The sequence below is a fragment of the Cervus canadensis genome, chromosome 15 (assembly GCF_019320065.1).
Source record: "Cervus canadensis isolate Bull #8, Minnesota chromosome 15, ASM1932006v1, whole genome shotgun sequence".
Taxonomy (NCBI): Eukaryota; Metazoa; Chordata; class Mammalia; order Artiodactyla; family Cervidae; genus Cervus; species Cervus canadensis.
In genome coordinates this window covers 17885925-17898833 of record NC_057400.1, presented here as the reverse complement: position 1 = coordinate 17898833, position 12909 = coordinate 17885925, and the positions used below count along the sequence as shown (strand labels likewise).

The window sequence follows — 12909 nt, the reverse complement described above, 5'->3', positions numbered from 1 at the left end:
CAAGCTAATGGTAGGAATGAACTTCTGAGGGAAAGAGAAACAAGTCTTTCTAGTGAGAGGAGTTATGCTGAACAAGACAATGTCAAGAGTCCTACAGAATCCTGATCACAGCTATGAGAAAATTTCTTGGCTCCACAATCTGAATGGGTTGTCCACTTCTGCCAGGATACTGAATCCTTTTGGTATAAGGGATACCTGGAGTTAATCAATATGGACAAGTCTTAAAATAAAGAACAGAGCAAGTAACCATGCAAATTACAGCAAGTCTCAAGTCTAATTAGATATGAGTTTAATTTTTAATAAAAAATTATTTTCTTTGGTCTCATCCATTTACCTATGAATAAATTCTTAAATAAAAGGCTATGAAACAATAGACTCGGAGTAATGAAAAGTCTCAATTGTTAAAAGAAAAAAAAAAATCAAAGGAGATTCATTGACTAGATCTCAACCCTTTTTTCTCTCTAAGCCTTTAAATGAATGTCAAGAGTTCTGTCAACTTCTGTAATTATGTAAAGGCTATGACAATGCGTGTGTGTTTGTCACTAGTTGTGTCCGACTCTTTGCGACCCCATGGACTGTAGCCAGCCAGGTTCCTCTGTCCATGGCATTTTCCAGGTAAGAATAGTGGAGTGCGTAGTCATTTCCTTCTTCAGGTGATCTTCCCGACCCAGGAATTAAATCCGGATTTCTCACATTGCAGGAAGATTGTTTACTATCTGAGTAACCAGGGAAGTCCTTATGACAATATGTGGAGAATCAAACAGGAGCACTTCTCTGGCAAGTTTGGGTCATCATAGAAGGGAAGTGAAAAGCTAATGAGAAAAGGAAAGATATACCCATTTGAATGCAGAGTTTCAAGGAGAGATAAGAAAGCCTTCCTCCATGATAAATGCAAAGAAATAGAGGAAAACAATAGAATGGTAAAGACTAAAGATCTCTTCAAGAAAACTAGAGATAACAAGGGAACATTTCATGCAAAGATGGGTGCAACAAAGGACAGAAATGGTAGGGACCTAATAGAAGCAGAAGATATTAAGAAAAGGTGGCAAGAATACGCAGAAGAACTGTACAAAAAAAGATCTTCATCACCCAGATAATCACGATGCTGTGATCACTCACCTAGAACCAGACATCCTGGAATGTGAAGTCAAGTGGGCCTTAGGAAGCATCACTACAAACAAAGCTAGTGGAGGTGATGGAATTCCAGTTGAGCTATTTCAAATCCTAAAAGATGACGCTGTGAAAGTGCTGCACTCAACATGCCAGCAAATTTGGAAAACTCAGCAGTGGTCACAGGACTGGAAAAGGTCAGTTTTCATTCCAATCCCAAAGAGAGGCAATGCCAAAGAATGCACAAACTACTGCACAGTTGCAGTCATCTCACACACTAGTAAAGTAATTCTTAAAATTCTCCAAATCAGGCTTCAAACAATACGTGAGCTATGAACTTCCAGATGTTCAAGCTGGTTTTAGAAAAGGTAGAGGAACCAGAGATCAAATTGCCAACATCCACTGGATCATCAAAAAAGCAAGAGAGTTCCAGAAAAACATATCTTTCTGCTTTGTTGACTATGCCAAAGCCTTTGACTGTGTAGATCACAATAAACTGTGGAAAATTCTGAAAGAGATGGGAATACCAGACCACCTGAACTGCCTCTTGAGAAACCTGCATGCAGGTCAGGAAGCAACGGTTAGAACTGGACATGGAACAACAGACTGGTTCCAAATAGGAAAAGGAGTACATCAAGGCTGTATATTGTCACCCTGCTTATTTAACTTATATGCAGAGTACATCACGAGAAACGTTGGGCTGGAGGAAGCACAAACTGGAATCAAGATTGCTGGGAGAAGTATGAATAACCTCAGATATGCAGATGACACCACCCTTGTTGCAGAAAGTGAAGTAGAACTAAAAAGCCTCTTGATGAAAGTGAAAGAGGAGAGTGAAAAAGTTGGCTTAAAGCTCAACATTCAGAAAAATAACATCATGGAATCTGGTCCCATCACTTCATGGGAAATAGATGGGGAAACAGTGGAAACCGTAGCTGACTTTATTTTTCTGGGCTCCCAAATCACCACAGATGGTGACTGCAGCCATGAAATTAAAAGACACATACTCCTTGGAAGGAAAGTTATGACCAACCTAGATAGCATATTAAAAAGAAAAGACATTACTTTGTTAACAAAGGTCCATCTAGTCAAGGCTATGATTTTTCCAACGGACACGTATGGATATGAGAGTAGGACTACAAAGAAAGCTGGGCACCGAAGAATCGATGCTTTTGAACTTAGGTGTTACAGAAGACTCTTGAGAGTCCCTTGGACTGCAAGAAGATCCAACCAGTCCAGCCAAAAGGAGATCAGTCCTGGGTGTTCATTGGAAGGACTGGTGTTGAAGTTGAAACTCTAATACTTTGGTCACCTGATGTGAAGAGCTGATTCATTGGAAAAGATCCTGATGCTGGGAAAGATTGAGGGCAGGAGGAAAAGGGGATGACAGAGGATGAGATGGTTGGATGGCATCACCGACTCGATGGACATGGGTTTGGGTGGACTCTGGGAGTTGGTGATGGACAGGGAGGCCTGGCGTGCTGCGATTCATGGGGTCGCAAAGAGTCAGACATGACTGAGCGACTGAACTGAACTGAACTGAATCGCCTAGAATCTCATAGATGATGAACTTCAGATTTTCAGATCACATTTTCAATTTCTCACTGGATGAAAGACTACTTCAGCCACATTGAGGCCAGTGTATTTTTGTAACCATGACTGTGGTTGTTGCCCCATAAATGATGAAGGAGCCATCCAGGTACTTAAAAGCAACACAGACTTCATGAAACTGATCTGAACAAGTAGTAATTCCTACTTCTCCCATAGAAACTGTGAGTGTAAGCTCATGCTGAAAATTAGTTATTTCACAGGAATAAGCAATAGAACTCCAGACCTGCTGTAAAACGGCAAAGTTGATAGCCCTGTCACAAATGTTCTGCCCTCAACTCAAAGGTGTACACGTATGTATATGTGCAGGAGGGGATGGTTTCCCCACACCACATCAAGCAAATTGTCCAGGCCTGCTGCTTTACCATTCCACTTATTTCTGCTACTGTCTATCTGCAGGTAGCAGCAGAGTCCACAGGTAAAGCGCTCACTCCCTCAAGACCACCCTTCACTTGAGACACCAACCTCAAGTCCAGGTTACCTGTGCTTCTCACCAAACTGACTATAAATCAGAAGTTCCCACGACCCCGTCCTCCGGTTTGATTAGTTTGTTAGAGTACCTCACAGAACTCAGAGAATCCATTTGCTTACTAGATAACCATTTTATTATAACAGGATAAAACTCAGGAACAATGAGGTGGATAAGGTGCACAGGGCAAGGTATGGGAAAGGGCAAAGAGCCTCCATTCGCTACCCTTCCCAAATATCTATGTGTTCATCAGTCTGGGAGCTCTCTGAACCATGTCCTTTGGGTTTTTATGGGTGTTTCATTACACAGGCATGACTGATTAACTCATCAGCCATCAGTGTTTGATTCAACCTCCGGCCCCTCCCCTTTCCCCAGATAGCACTGGATGGGGCTGAAAGTTCTAATCCTCTGTTCATGGTTGCCTGGGGCGACCAGACCTCACCTTTAGGTACTTTTTGAAAGTCACCTCATTAATATCGATCCAGTAGTGGTAGAAAGGGGCTTGATGTGAATAACAAGATACGAATTTCAACTTTATGGACGTGATTTCAGGAACTGAGGACCACTGGCCAAATATTATAACAAAAGCTGCTCCCATTGCTCTTCCTGCTCAAGAAATGCCAATGATTTTAGAAGCTGTGTGCTAGAGTAGGGACGGAGACCAGATAGATATTTCTAATTATAAATCAGAATCTCACACTGCGCGATACTGTGGAAGGTGCAGTATACATTGTGAAATGGGGTCCCCGGCCCTGTGGGCTTTGTATGACAGCTGTGTGACACCTTCAAAACCTGCTACGACAAAGCTGGCCAGTCATCTGTCACTGGGTCCCAATCAAACAAATGATCTTGCTTCCACAGCTAGAGGTTGGGAAGATGAACTAGTATGGTTATTCTATCTTCATTATTATTTCCATTTTACTCATATAAAAGAATGCTGTTTGCACAAATCCCCTAGGACAGAAAACAATAAGTGTGCATTACAAATGAAATAAGCTCACAGCTTATTTTGAATGGTTATGTGCCAGGCACTTCGCTTATCACTTTCATATAAGTAATTTAACTCTTACAATCTGAGAGTGAGAGGTAGGTTTTTATTATCCCTACTTTACAGCTGAAGGAAAAGATGTCTCCACAGTTAAATAAGTTTTCTGAGACCATCTACCAGAAGAGTAGCAGACTGGAAATTCCAACCTGTCTGACTCTAGAGCTCAGGTTTTAAACACCTGTGCTACTCTTTTCAAATTCAAAAACTGATGTTACATGCTGCTGTTAATAATTCACATGTATGTCACCACAATTCAAAAATTGCTTGGTAATATTAGAATCTACTGTTAAACTATTTGGTCAAAAAGGACTATAGCTAGTACAATCTGATGTGGCTCTCTATTTAATTAAACAACTACCTGGCTTCATGAGGTAATCAAGTATATCAGTTGATAAATGTTTATTTGTATAATTATGGTAGTGATTTAAAAAAGGAAGGATGTATGGAGGGAGAGAAGGAGGGGGAAAGGAGAGGGAAGAAGGACAGAAAGAAGGAAGTGATGGAGAAAAGGAGGGAATGAGAGAGAGAGAAGAGGCAAGAGGAAGGAAGGGAAGAGGAAATATTAATACACTGCTGAATGCCAACCATTTGTGAATGCTAATATCCATTCTGAATTCACTTTGTAATTTCCTTCTGTTCTGTGGATCTCTTCACTACATAAGTCAAAACATTTCACTCCACACACCATGAGCATTATAAATTATGACTACTCATGACAGGACTGATTAATAGACATACTCGATACTCTTCCAGGAGACCGAATATTTTTTTAATACTAAGATAAAGGTTTTAAATGTCACTTTTCTCATTTCCATGTGACTTATGTATTTGCTAAATCACCCTTCATTGCACAAAACCACTGTACCAGAAGTTTGGTGATGAAGGAAAGACACCACTGTTAATAGTTTTGTTAATCTTGACAACTTTTATTTTAACACAGTCCTTTAGAACTTTAGCATTATGTCTATAACTGATTCTAATCTAATGCTATATAACTGAAAAGATGCAGCTTTGTACTTTTTTTTTTTCCTTTTAGCTTGGAGGGGGCTTCAGCCCTGCAATTTACAAGGTGGTATTTGTTAATAATGATAACATATAAAAAACATAGTACATAATAACATCAATAAGCACAAATAAATCTTGTTTTGTATTAATGAGTTGGAGACTCTGCAGACAATTTTTGTGTTGTGCATGTCTTAACAAACTAAGAACTCCAGAGACCTCTCTGAGTTCTCTGTACTGTATTTAGGTATAATCAGTGTCCTGTCACAGAGCACACAGCTCTATATTAAGTCAAAGCAGCTTTCTCTGCAGAAATATGTCACTGTCATCAACTCAAACATGAATATTCAAGACTAGGAAAGACTGTTTCTCTCCTTGTGGAAGATGATTTGAGAGTGGTGATGTGCTATTTGGCAGATATTACTCAATCTCCATGTTTCTTTGAGTCATACCTTGCTCATTCTGGCAGACAGCCTTCAGGATGCGATGTCCGGGGCCACACTTGCCATGGTCAGGGATACAGATCCCTTCCGACGTCAGCCACTGATAACACACAGGATCCTCACAAGGAACAGATTCCACCAAGTGAGGGCAACGGCCCACAGGCCCCGTTGATTCCACAAGGACATGGCGCTGTCTCATTCTAAAACCTAAAATAAGAAAGAACAAAAGGTTCTGAGGATTCCATCCTGACCTAGCAAAGGAAGAGAAGCAGCAGCTGGGATATTGATGAAACTTTTATTTATACATATACAACTCAAAAGAAGAGAAGCTAAAGGCAAGGAGAAAAGGAAAGATATATCCATTTGAATGCAGAGTTTCAAAGAATAGTAAGGAGAGATATGAAATCCTTCCTCAGTGACCAATGCAAAGAAATAGAGGGAAACAACAGAATAGGAAAGACTGGAGATCTCTTCAAGAAAATTAGAGATACCAAGGGAATATTTCATGCAAAGATGGGCACAATAAAGGACAGAAATGGTATGGACCTAACAGAAGCAGAAGATATTAATAAGAACTGGTAAGAATACACAGAACTATACAAAAAAAGATCTTCATGACCCAGATAACCACAATGGTGTTATCACTCACTGAGAGCCTGACATCCTGGAATGTGAAGTCACATGGGCCTTAAGAAGGATCATTACGAACAAAGCTACCAGAGGTGATGAAACTCCAGTTGAGCTATTTAAAATCCTAAAAGATGATGCTATGAAAATGTTGCACTCAATATGCCAGCAAATTTGGGCAACTCAGCAGTGGCCACAGGACTGGAAAAGGTCAGTTTTCATTCCAATCCCAAAGAAAGGCAATGCCAAAGAATGCTCAACTACCACACAATTGCACTCATCTCACACGCTAGCAAAGTAATGCTCAAAATTCTCCAAGCCAGGCTTCAACAGCATGTGAACTGAGAACTTCCAGATATTCAAGCTGGATTTAGAAAAGGCAGAGGAACCAGAGATCAAATTGCTAACATCTCTTGGATCATGGAAAAAGCAAGAGTTTCAGGAAAACTTCTACTTCTACGCCAAAGTCTTTGACTATGTGGATCAAAACAAACTGTTGAACATTCTTAAAGAGATGGGAATACCAGATTAACTTACCTGCCTCCTGAGAAATCTGTATGCAGGTCAAGAAGCAACAGTTAGAACTGGACTTGGAACAACAGACTGGTTCCAAACTGGGAAAAGAGTACATCAATGCTATATATTGTCAACCTGCTTATTTACCCTTATATGCAGAGTACATCATGCAAAATGCTGGACTGAATGAAGCACAAGCTGGAATCAAGATTGCCAGAAGAAACATCAATAACCTCAGATATGAAGACAATACCACCCTTATGGCAGAAAGCAAAGAGGACCTGAAGAGCCTCTTGATGAAAGTGAAAGAGAGTGAGAAAGCTGGCATAAAACTCAACATTTAAAAACCCAAGATCATGGCATTCAGTCCCATCACCTCATTGCAAATAGATGGGGAAACAATAGAAACAGTGACAGATTTTATTTTCTTGGGTTCCAAAATCACTGCAGATGGTGATTGCAGCCATGAAATTAAAAGACACTTGCTCCTTGGAGGAGAAGCTATGACCAACCTAGACAGCATCAAAAAGCAGAGACCTTACTTTGCCAACAAAGGTCTGTCTGGTCAAAGCTATGGTTTTACCAGTAGTCATGTATGGATAGGAGAGTTGGACCATAAGGAAAGCTGAACACCAAAGAATTGATGCTTTTGAACTGTGGCATTGGAGAAGACTGTTGAGAGTCCCTTGGACTGCAGGGAGATCAAACAAATCAATCCTAAAGGAAATTTGTCCTGAATATTCATTGGAATGGCATCACTGACTCAATGGACATGAGTCTGAGCAAGCTCCAAGAGTTGGTGATGGACAGGGAAGCCTGGCATGCTGCAGGCCATGGGGTCACAGAGTCAGACATGACTGAGTGACTGAACTTAACTGAACTGATTCATTGGAAGGACTGATGCTGAAGCCCCAATACTTTGGCCACCTGATGCAAAGAACTGACTCATTAGAAAAGATCCTGATGCTGGGAAAGAATGAAGGCAGCAAGAGAAGAGGACAACAGAGAATGAGATGGTTGGATGGCATCACCGACTCAATGGACATGAGTTTGAGCAAGCTCCAGGAGTTAGTGATGGACAGGGAAGCCTGGCGTGCTGCAGTCCATGGGGCCACAAAATGTTGGACATGAATAATCGACTGAACTGACTGAAAGATCAAAACCACATATTATTTGAATGTGTTTTATTTTATGGGAAATTGGGAGATAAGGGGAAGAATGAAAGACAGAAGGGAAAAGAACTAGAGGAAGAAATCTGTCTTCCAAGAGTTTACAGTCTAGGAGTTGAAGAGGCCAGGCATAATCAAACGCACTAATAAGTAGCATATGTTCAAGGGTATCAGTTGCTGCTGCTGCTAAGTCACTTCAGTCGTGTCCAACTCTGTGCAACCCCATAGATATTAGTCCACCAGGCTCCCCCATCCCTGGGATTCTCCAGGCAAGAACACTGGAGTGGGTTGCCATTTCCTTCTCCAGTGTGTGAAAGTGAAAAGTGAAAGTGAGGTTGCTCAGTCCCGTCCGACTCTAAACAACCCCATGGACCACAGCCTACCAGGCTCCTCCATCCATGGGATTTTCCAGGCAAGAGTACTGGAGTGGGGTGCCATTGCCTTCTCCGAAGGGTATCAGTAAGCCAGTACAAATAAATGAAGACTCACAGATTCCTGATACCTGGGTGGGGAAGATCCCCCGGAGAAGGAAGTGACAACCCACTCCAGTATTCTTGCCTGGGAAATCCTATGGACAAAGGAGCCAGGCAAGCTACAGTCCATGGGGTCACACAGGAGTTGGACATGACTTAGTGACTAAACAACAAAAACAACAGAGAAATAGCCTGAACATAGATAAACCCCATGTTCTTTTGCTGTTGTTTTTCACATTCTTATTAGTCTGTATGAAGGTGAAATACATCTACATTTTGACACATTCCTGGTCACTGTGTCAGGCCTTAAGAGTTCCCTGTATCACTCTCTTGAGATTTCCAGGTCAGCCTGCCCTGTGAAGGCAGGACAATTTGGGGCTGCATGCCCCACTCTGGCTAGACATAAGTCTCTGGACAAATACTCAGTTTTTCAAAAATGTTTTGTGGCACTAGGGACCAAAGTTATGTCACAATAAGGATGCAAATGGACCTTCCATGCTACAAGCCTACAGAGTCACAAACTCATCAGATACAAATGGAGGGATATGGCTCAACCACAAGACTGTAGGGAGTGGTGAGGTCTGTGGCAAAATGGAGGACATGTGCTGAATTTAAAGTGTACAGATATCATTCAGGCTCCACTGACAGTTACCACAAGAAAATGTGAACCATCTGTTGTCAAATCTTCAGATTCTAAGAAGCCAGAAATCCAAGCTATCTTCAGTTTTTATATGAAATCTATTTTTAAATGATGGAAACAAATTTATGTTTTTAAAAGCCACATAAGTTTTAAAATGTGACAGAGAACAAGATGCAACCCTTTTGCTTTTGAGTTTTCCATTTCTGGCCTTCAGGATATATGACTTCTAAAAGTTAGGCCTGGGATTTCCCTGGTGGTCCAGTGGCTAAGACTCCACAATCCCAAGGCAAGGGGCCCAGGTTCCATCAGTGGTCAGGGAACTAGATCCCACATGCTGCAACTAAGGAGGGTTTCCCAGGTGACCTAGGGGTAAAGAATCCACCTACCAATACAGGAGAAACAAGAGACATGGATTCAGTCCCTGAATCCCTGGGTCGGGTAGATCCCCTGGAGAAGGAAGTGGCAATCCACTCCAGTATTCTTGCCTGAAAAGTCCTGTGGGCAGAGGAGCCTGGTGGGCCACAGTCCATAAGGTTGCAATGAGTTCAACACAATTTAGTGATTGAACTCCCACACACATGTCAACTGAAAGATCCCACATGCTGCAACTAAATATCCAATGTGACACAACAAAGAGCAAAGATCCCACCTGATACAACTAAGACCAGCACAAGCCAATAAATACATAAATATATCCTTTTTTTAAAAAAGAGCTAGGCTTACCTCCCATGAATCTCATATTTTACTGTCCACCGTTTCATTCTCCAAATTCAATCAACAGATTTAATTCCTCTTTCAAAAAAAATAAAACCCAATCTTATAGCATCTTGAGATGTGATTATGCAATTATTCCTTGGGATAGGTAAAAATATAAAAAGATAGGTAGGTAGGCAGATAGACTTAGCTAGGAAGATAGAATGCCTAAGAACACTGAACTCAGAGCCGAAGACTGTGATACCCCACAGCCCTGCCCAAAAGAGAAGGGGAGAAAGACAAGTTCGGGTGCATGAGCAGTAAGTAAGCCAGGTATACATCTATCAGTTTGCCAGGGCTGCGTCTATTTTCCCACAAGAAAGGATAGAAAGCTCACAGTGTCGTTGGCAAAAGACTGGCTCCTGTAAAGTAGTCAAGGACGGTGGAACAAACGGACACATGTTTTTAGCCCACAAGAGGGAGCCGAGCTCCCTTAGAATATTGCAGGGTTGGGTAAGTGTTTTAGAGACACAATCCTAAGGGTTTTATTTGTTTTGTCTAGGGCTAACCCATGAGCCCCCTTGAAAAGAGACTCTTAGACTCTTACTTTGTGGAATGGCCAACTGTGAGGAGGCATCATTCAGTCAATCAGAGACCATATCCTCCAGGCATGGACAGTATTAAGGTCAGAGGTAATTAAAGCAGTAGATGGCTTCTATCACACTTCACACCTCCAAGTCTATGTCATTCATTAGTCAGAATAAAACCTGCAGAAGAGTTCAGCTCCCTTCCCAGGGCACCTTGAGAAGAGCAGCAGGAAACACACAGGACTGAACTCTACTTGATGGACATCAACCTACAATGACCTCTGAGCCCTCCCTGCCACGCAACTTGGATGACCTCTGTTCTTTCATGTAAGACCCACACACTGCTTATTTATTGTCTCATGCCTGTGCTTGTTTTAAGTTTATATCTTGGAGCAGGACGCGGCCTGGGTCTCCATGATTTATGATGTTTGACAACCGGCTCAGAAACTTAGCCTTCTTTACAGAAGGAGGCTGGCTGTCCTATTACCCAGAGCTCAACGCCATTGAGGGGCAGGAGCAGTTTTCCTCTATAAATCAAGCTGCATCCATCTCACCATAAATCTATAGATTATATCTCCCCAGTCAATAAATTCTTTCACTTTTTCATTTGTGTTGCCCTTGTCCTGACTCTAACTAGGATCACATCAAAGCCCAAGCTCAGCATAAAACAAAAACCTTGGATTCTCTTGTTAGCACTTAACTTTAATCACACATTGGTGTTCATGGCTGCAACAGATGTCAGGCTTCCCCTGGGAGCTTCTGTTCTGAAGGATACACAACTGCCAAGTCCACGGTGGCTGGGATCAGCCAACCACTTACCTTCATTTACTGAATTTCATACTAATCACAGAGTATCACTCAATATACATTAACTGCCACATGTAGATTAGAGTGATATACTGTGGGAAGTCACAGGAGGGACAGAAAACATAAATCCACTTTTCATAGAGCGTACAGTCCAAGAAGGCAAAGAGCACATTTGTTAACTAAGCATCTACCCTATACCAAGCCACTTTAGTTCTATTACTCAAAATTAATGAATCCCCTAAACTATGTCATTAGTTACTATTCTCACTTACACATGTGAAAATTAAGACTAGATGATACCTTATTACTTCTCCTATGGCACATTGATGATTAAATGGATATGTATGAAGGATAAATTAGGCTAGGATTAACATATACATACTACTATATATAAAACAGATAATCAACAAGGACTTACTATATAGCACAGGGAACTATACTCAGTATTTTGCAATTATTGTATATCCATAAAGGAAGAGAATCTGAAGAATATATACACGCATACATATATACATACATATATAACTGCATATGTATACATACACTTAACTGTATATATATGTATACATGTAAAGCTGTGCTATATACATGAAAGTAGCACAATAAAGTAAATCAACTGTACTTCAATAAAAATGGATATGTATGAAATCCAGCTGAGGTCTTCTTGATCTGTGACCTCTTTATAAGAAAGAATTCAATTCAGCACTTTATGACATGTTCTAGCCCCACTTCAAACAGTGAATATGAAAGTTACCATGGATCATTTCTTTGTACAGATTAGATAGTTGAATTTTAGGTGCTGGGTAGCAAGAAAGAGTTCTAATAATTACTTTCTGACCAGAGCTTCAGTTCACCTTTAGTGAAACTAATATTTGAGGGTTTTTTTTTTCCCCTTTGGACCTGAGGATTTAGTATGTAATCTACTATTTTAGTGCATATTCTACTGAGGAAAATTAGAAAAGAGTGATTTGTGAGATGGGGCGAAAAAGCGAAAGAAGCACAAATGGTAGAAGATAGGTCAATGTTTTTTTAATTGAAGCCATAGAAAAATTAAAGGAGGCTCCGGAGGATCAATCCAGGTGTAAGGACCTATATCTTCACATGCTAGTAGCCCAAAAATGTCCATGTGAACTTCTACGAAACCACCATACCCAACACTTGTCCCCCTACTAACTCCACCAGGACAGGCTTGAAGCAATACCCAGAAGGCTGACCAAAGATGAAATACAGAAGTTTGTTCTCTGAGCATCCCAGTTGCTCCTGAACTCTGCAGCCCTGGACACAGGGGAACAACTCTGAGTCAAAGAACCTGAGCAGATTGAATCTTTGATTCCAGCTCTTATCAGCTACCATTTCTGCAAGTGTTGCATTTTATAGTATCATTATAAGTTGACACTCTGTTATGAATACAGAAAATAAGAAGCCAAAGATCATGAGCATGAGAACCCTCAATGTTCAGAATGAGAAACAGCCATAGCCCCCTACAAGCTCCAACACACACAAACAGAAAAAAGGAAAAAGAATATATATATATATGTATATATATATATATCTTACACATAATCTGTGACAAAGCAAAATTATTTCACAGACTGCTCATAATGGTGGAACTTTCTAGAAGGCACAGATGGAACTGGAAATATTTTTTCCATCGTTAGATAGGATCTAAAACATGTCAGCATTTCCCTACTTTAGCATATTACCTAAATTGATTTGT

General features: G+C 40.8%; 1 protein-coding gene across 1 annotated transcript in view; it reads right to left on the bottom strand.

Annotated features, from left to right (window-relative positions):
• Nucleotides 1-12909, bottom strand: part of THSD7B (thrombospondin type 1 domain containing 7B) — a 993808-nt gene that overhangs the window by 524024 nt on the left and 456875 nt on the right. The window contains exon 7 of the mRNA XM_043487921.1: nucleotides 5690-5887. Coding sequence (XP_043343856.1) covers nucleotides 5690-5887 — 198 coding nt within the window. The remainder of the gene's footprint in view (nucleotides 1-5689; nucleotides 5888-12909) is intronic.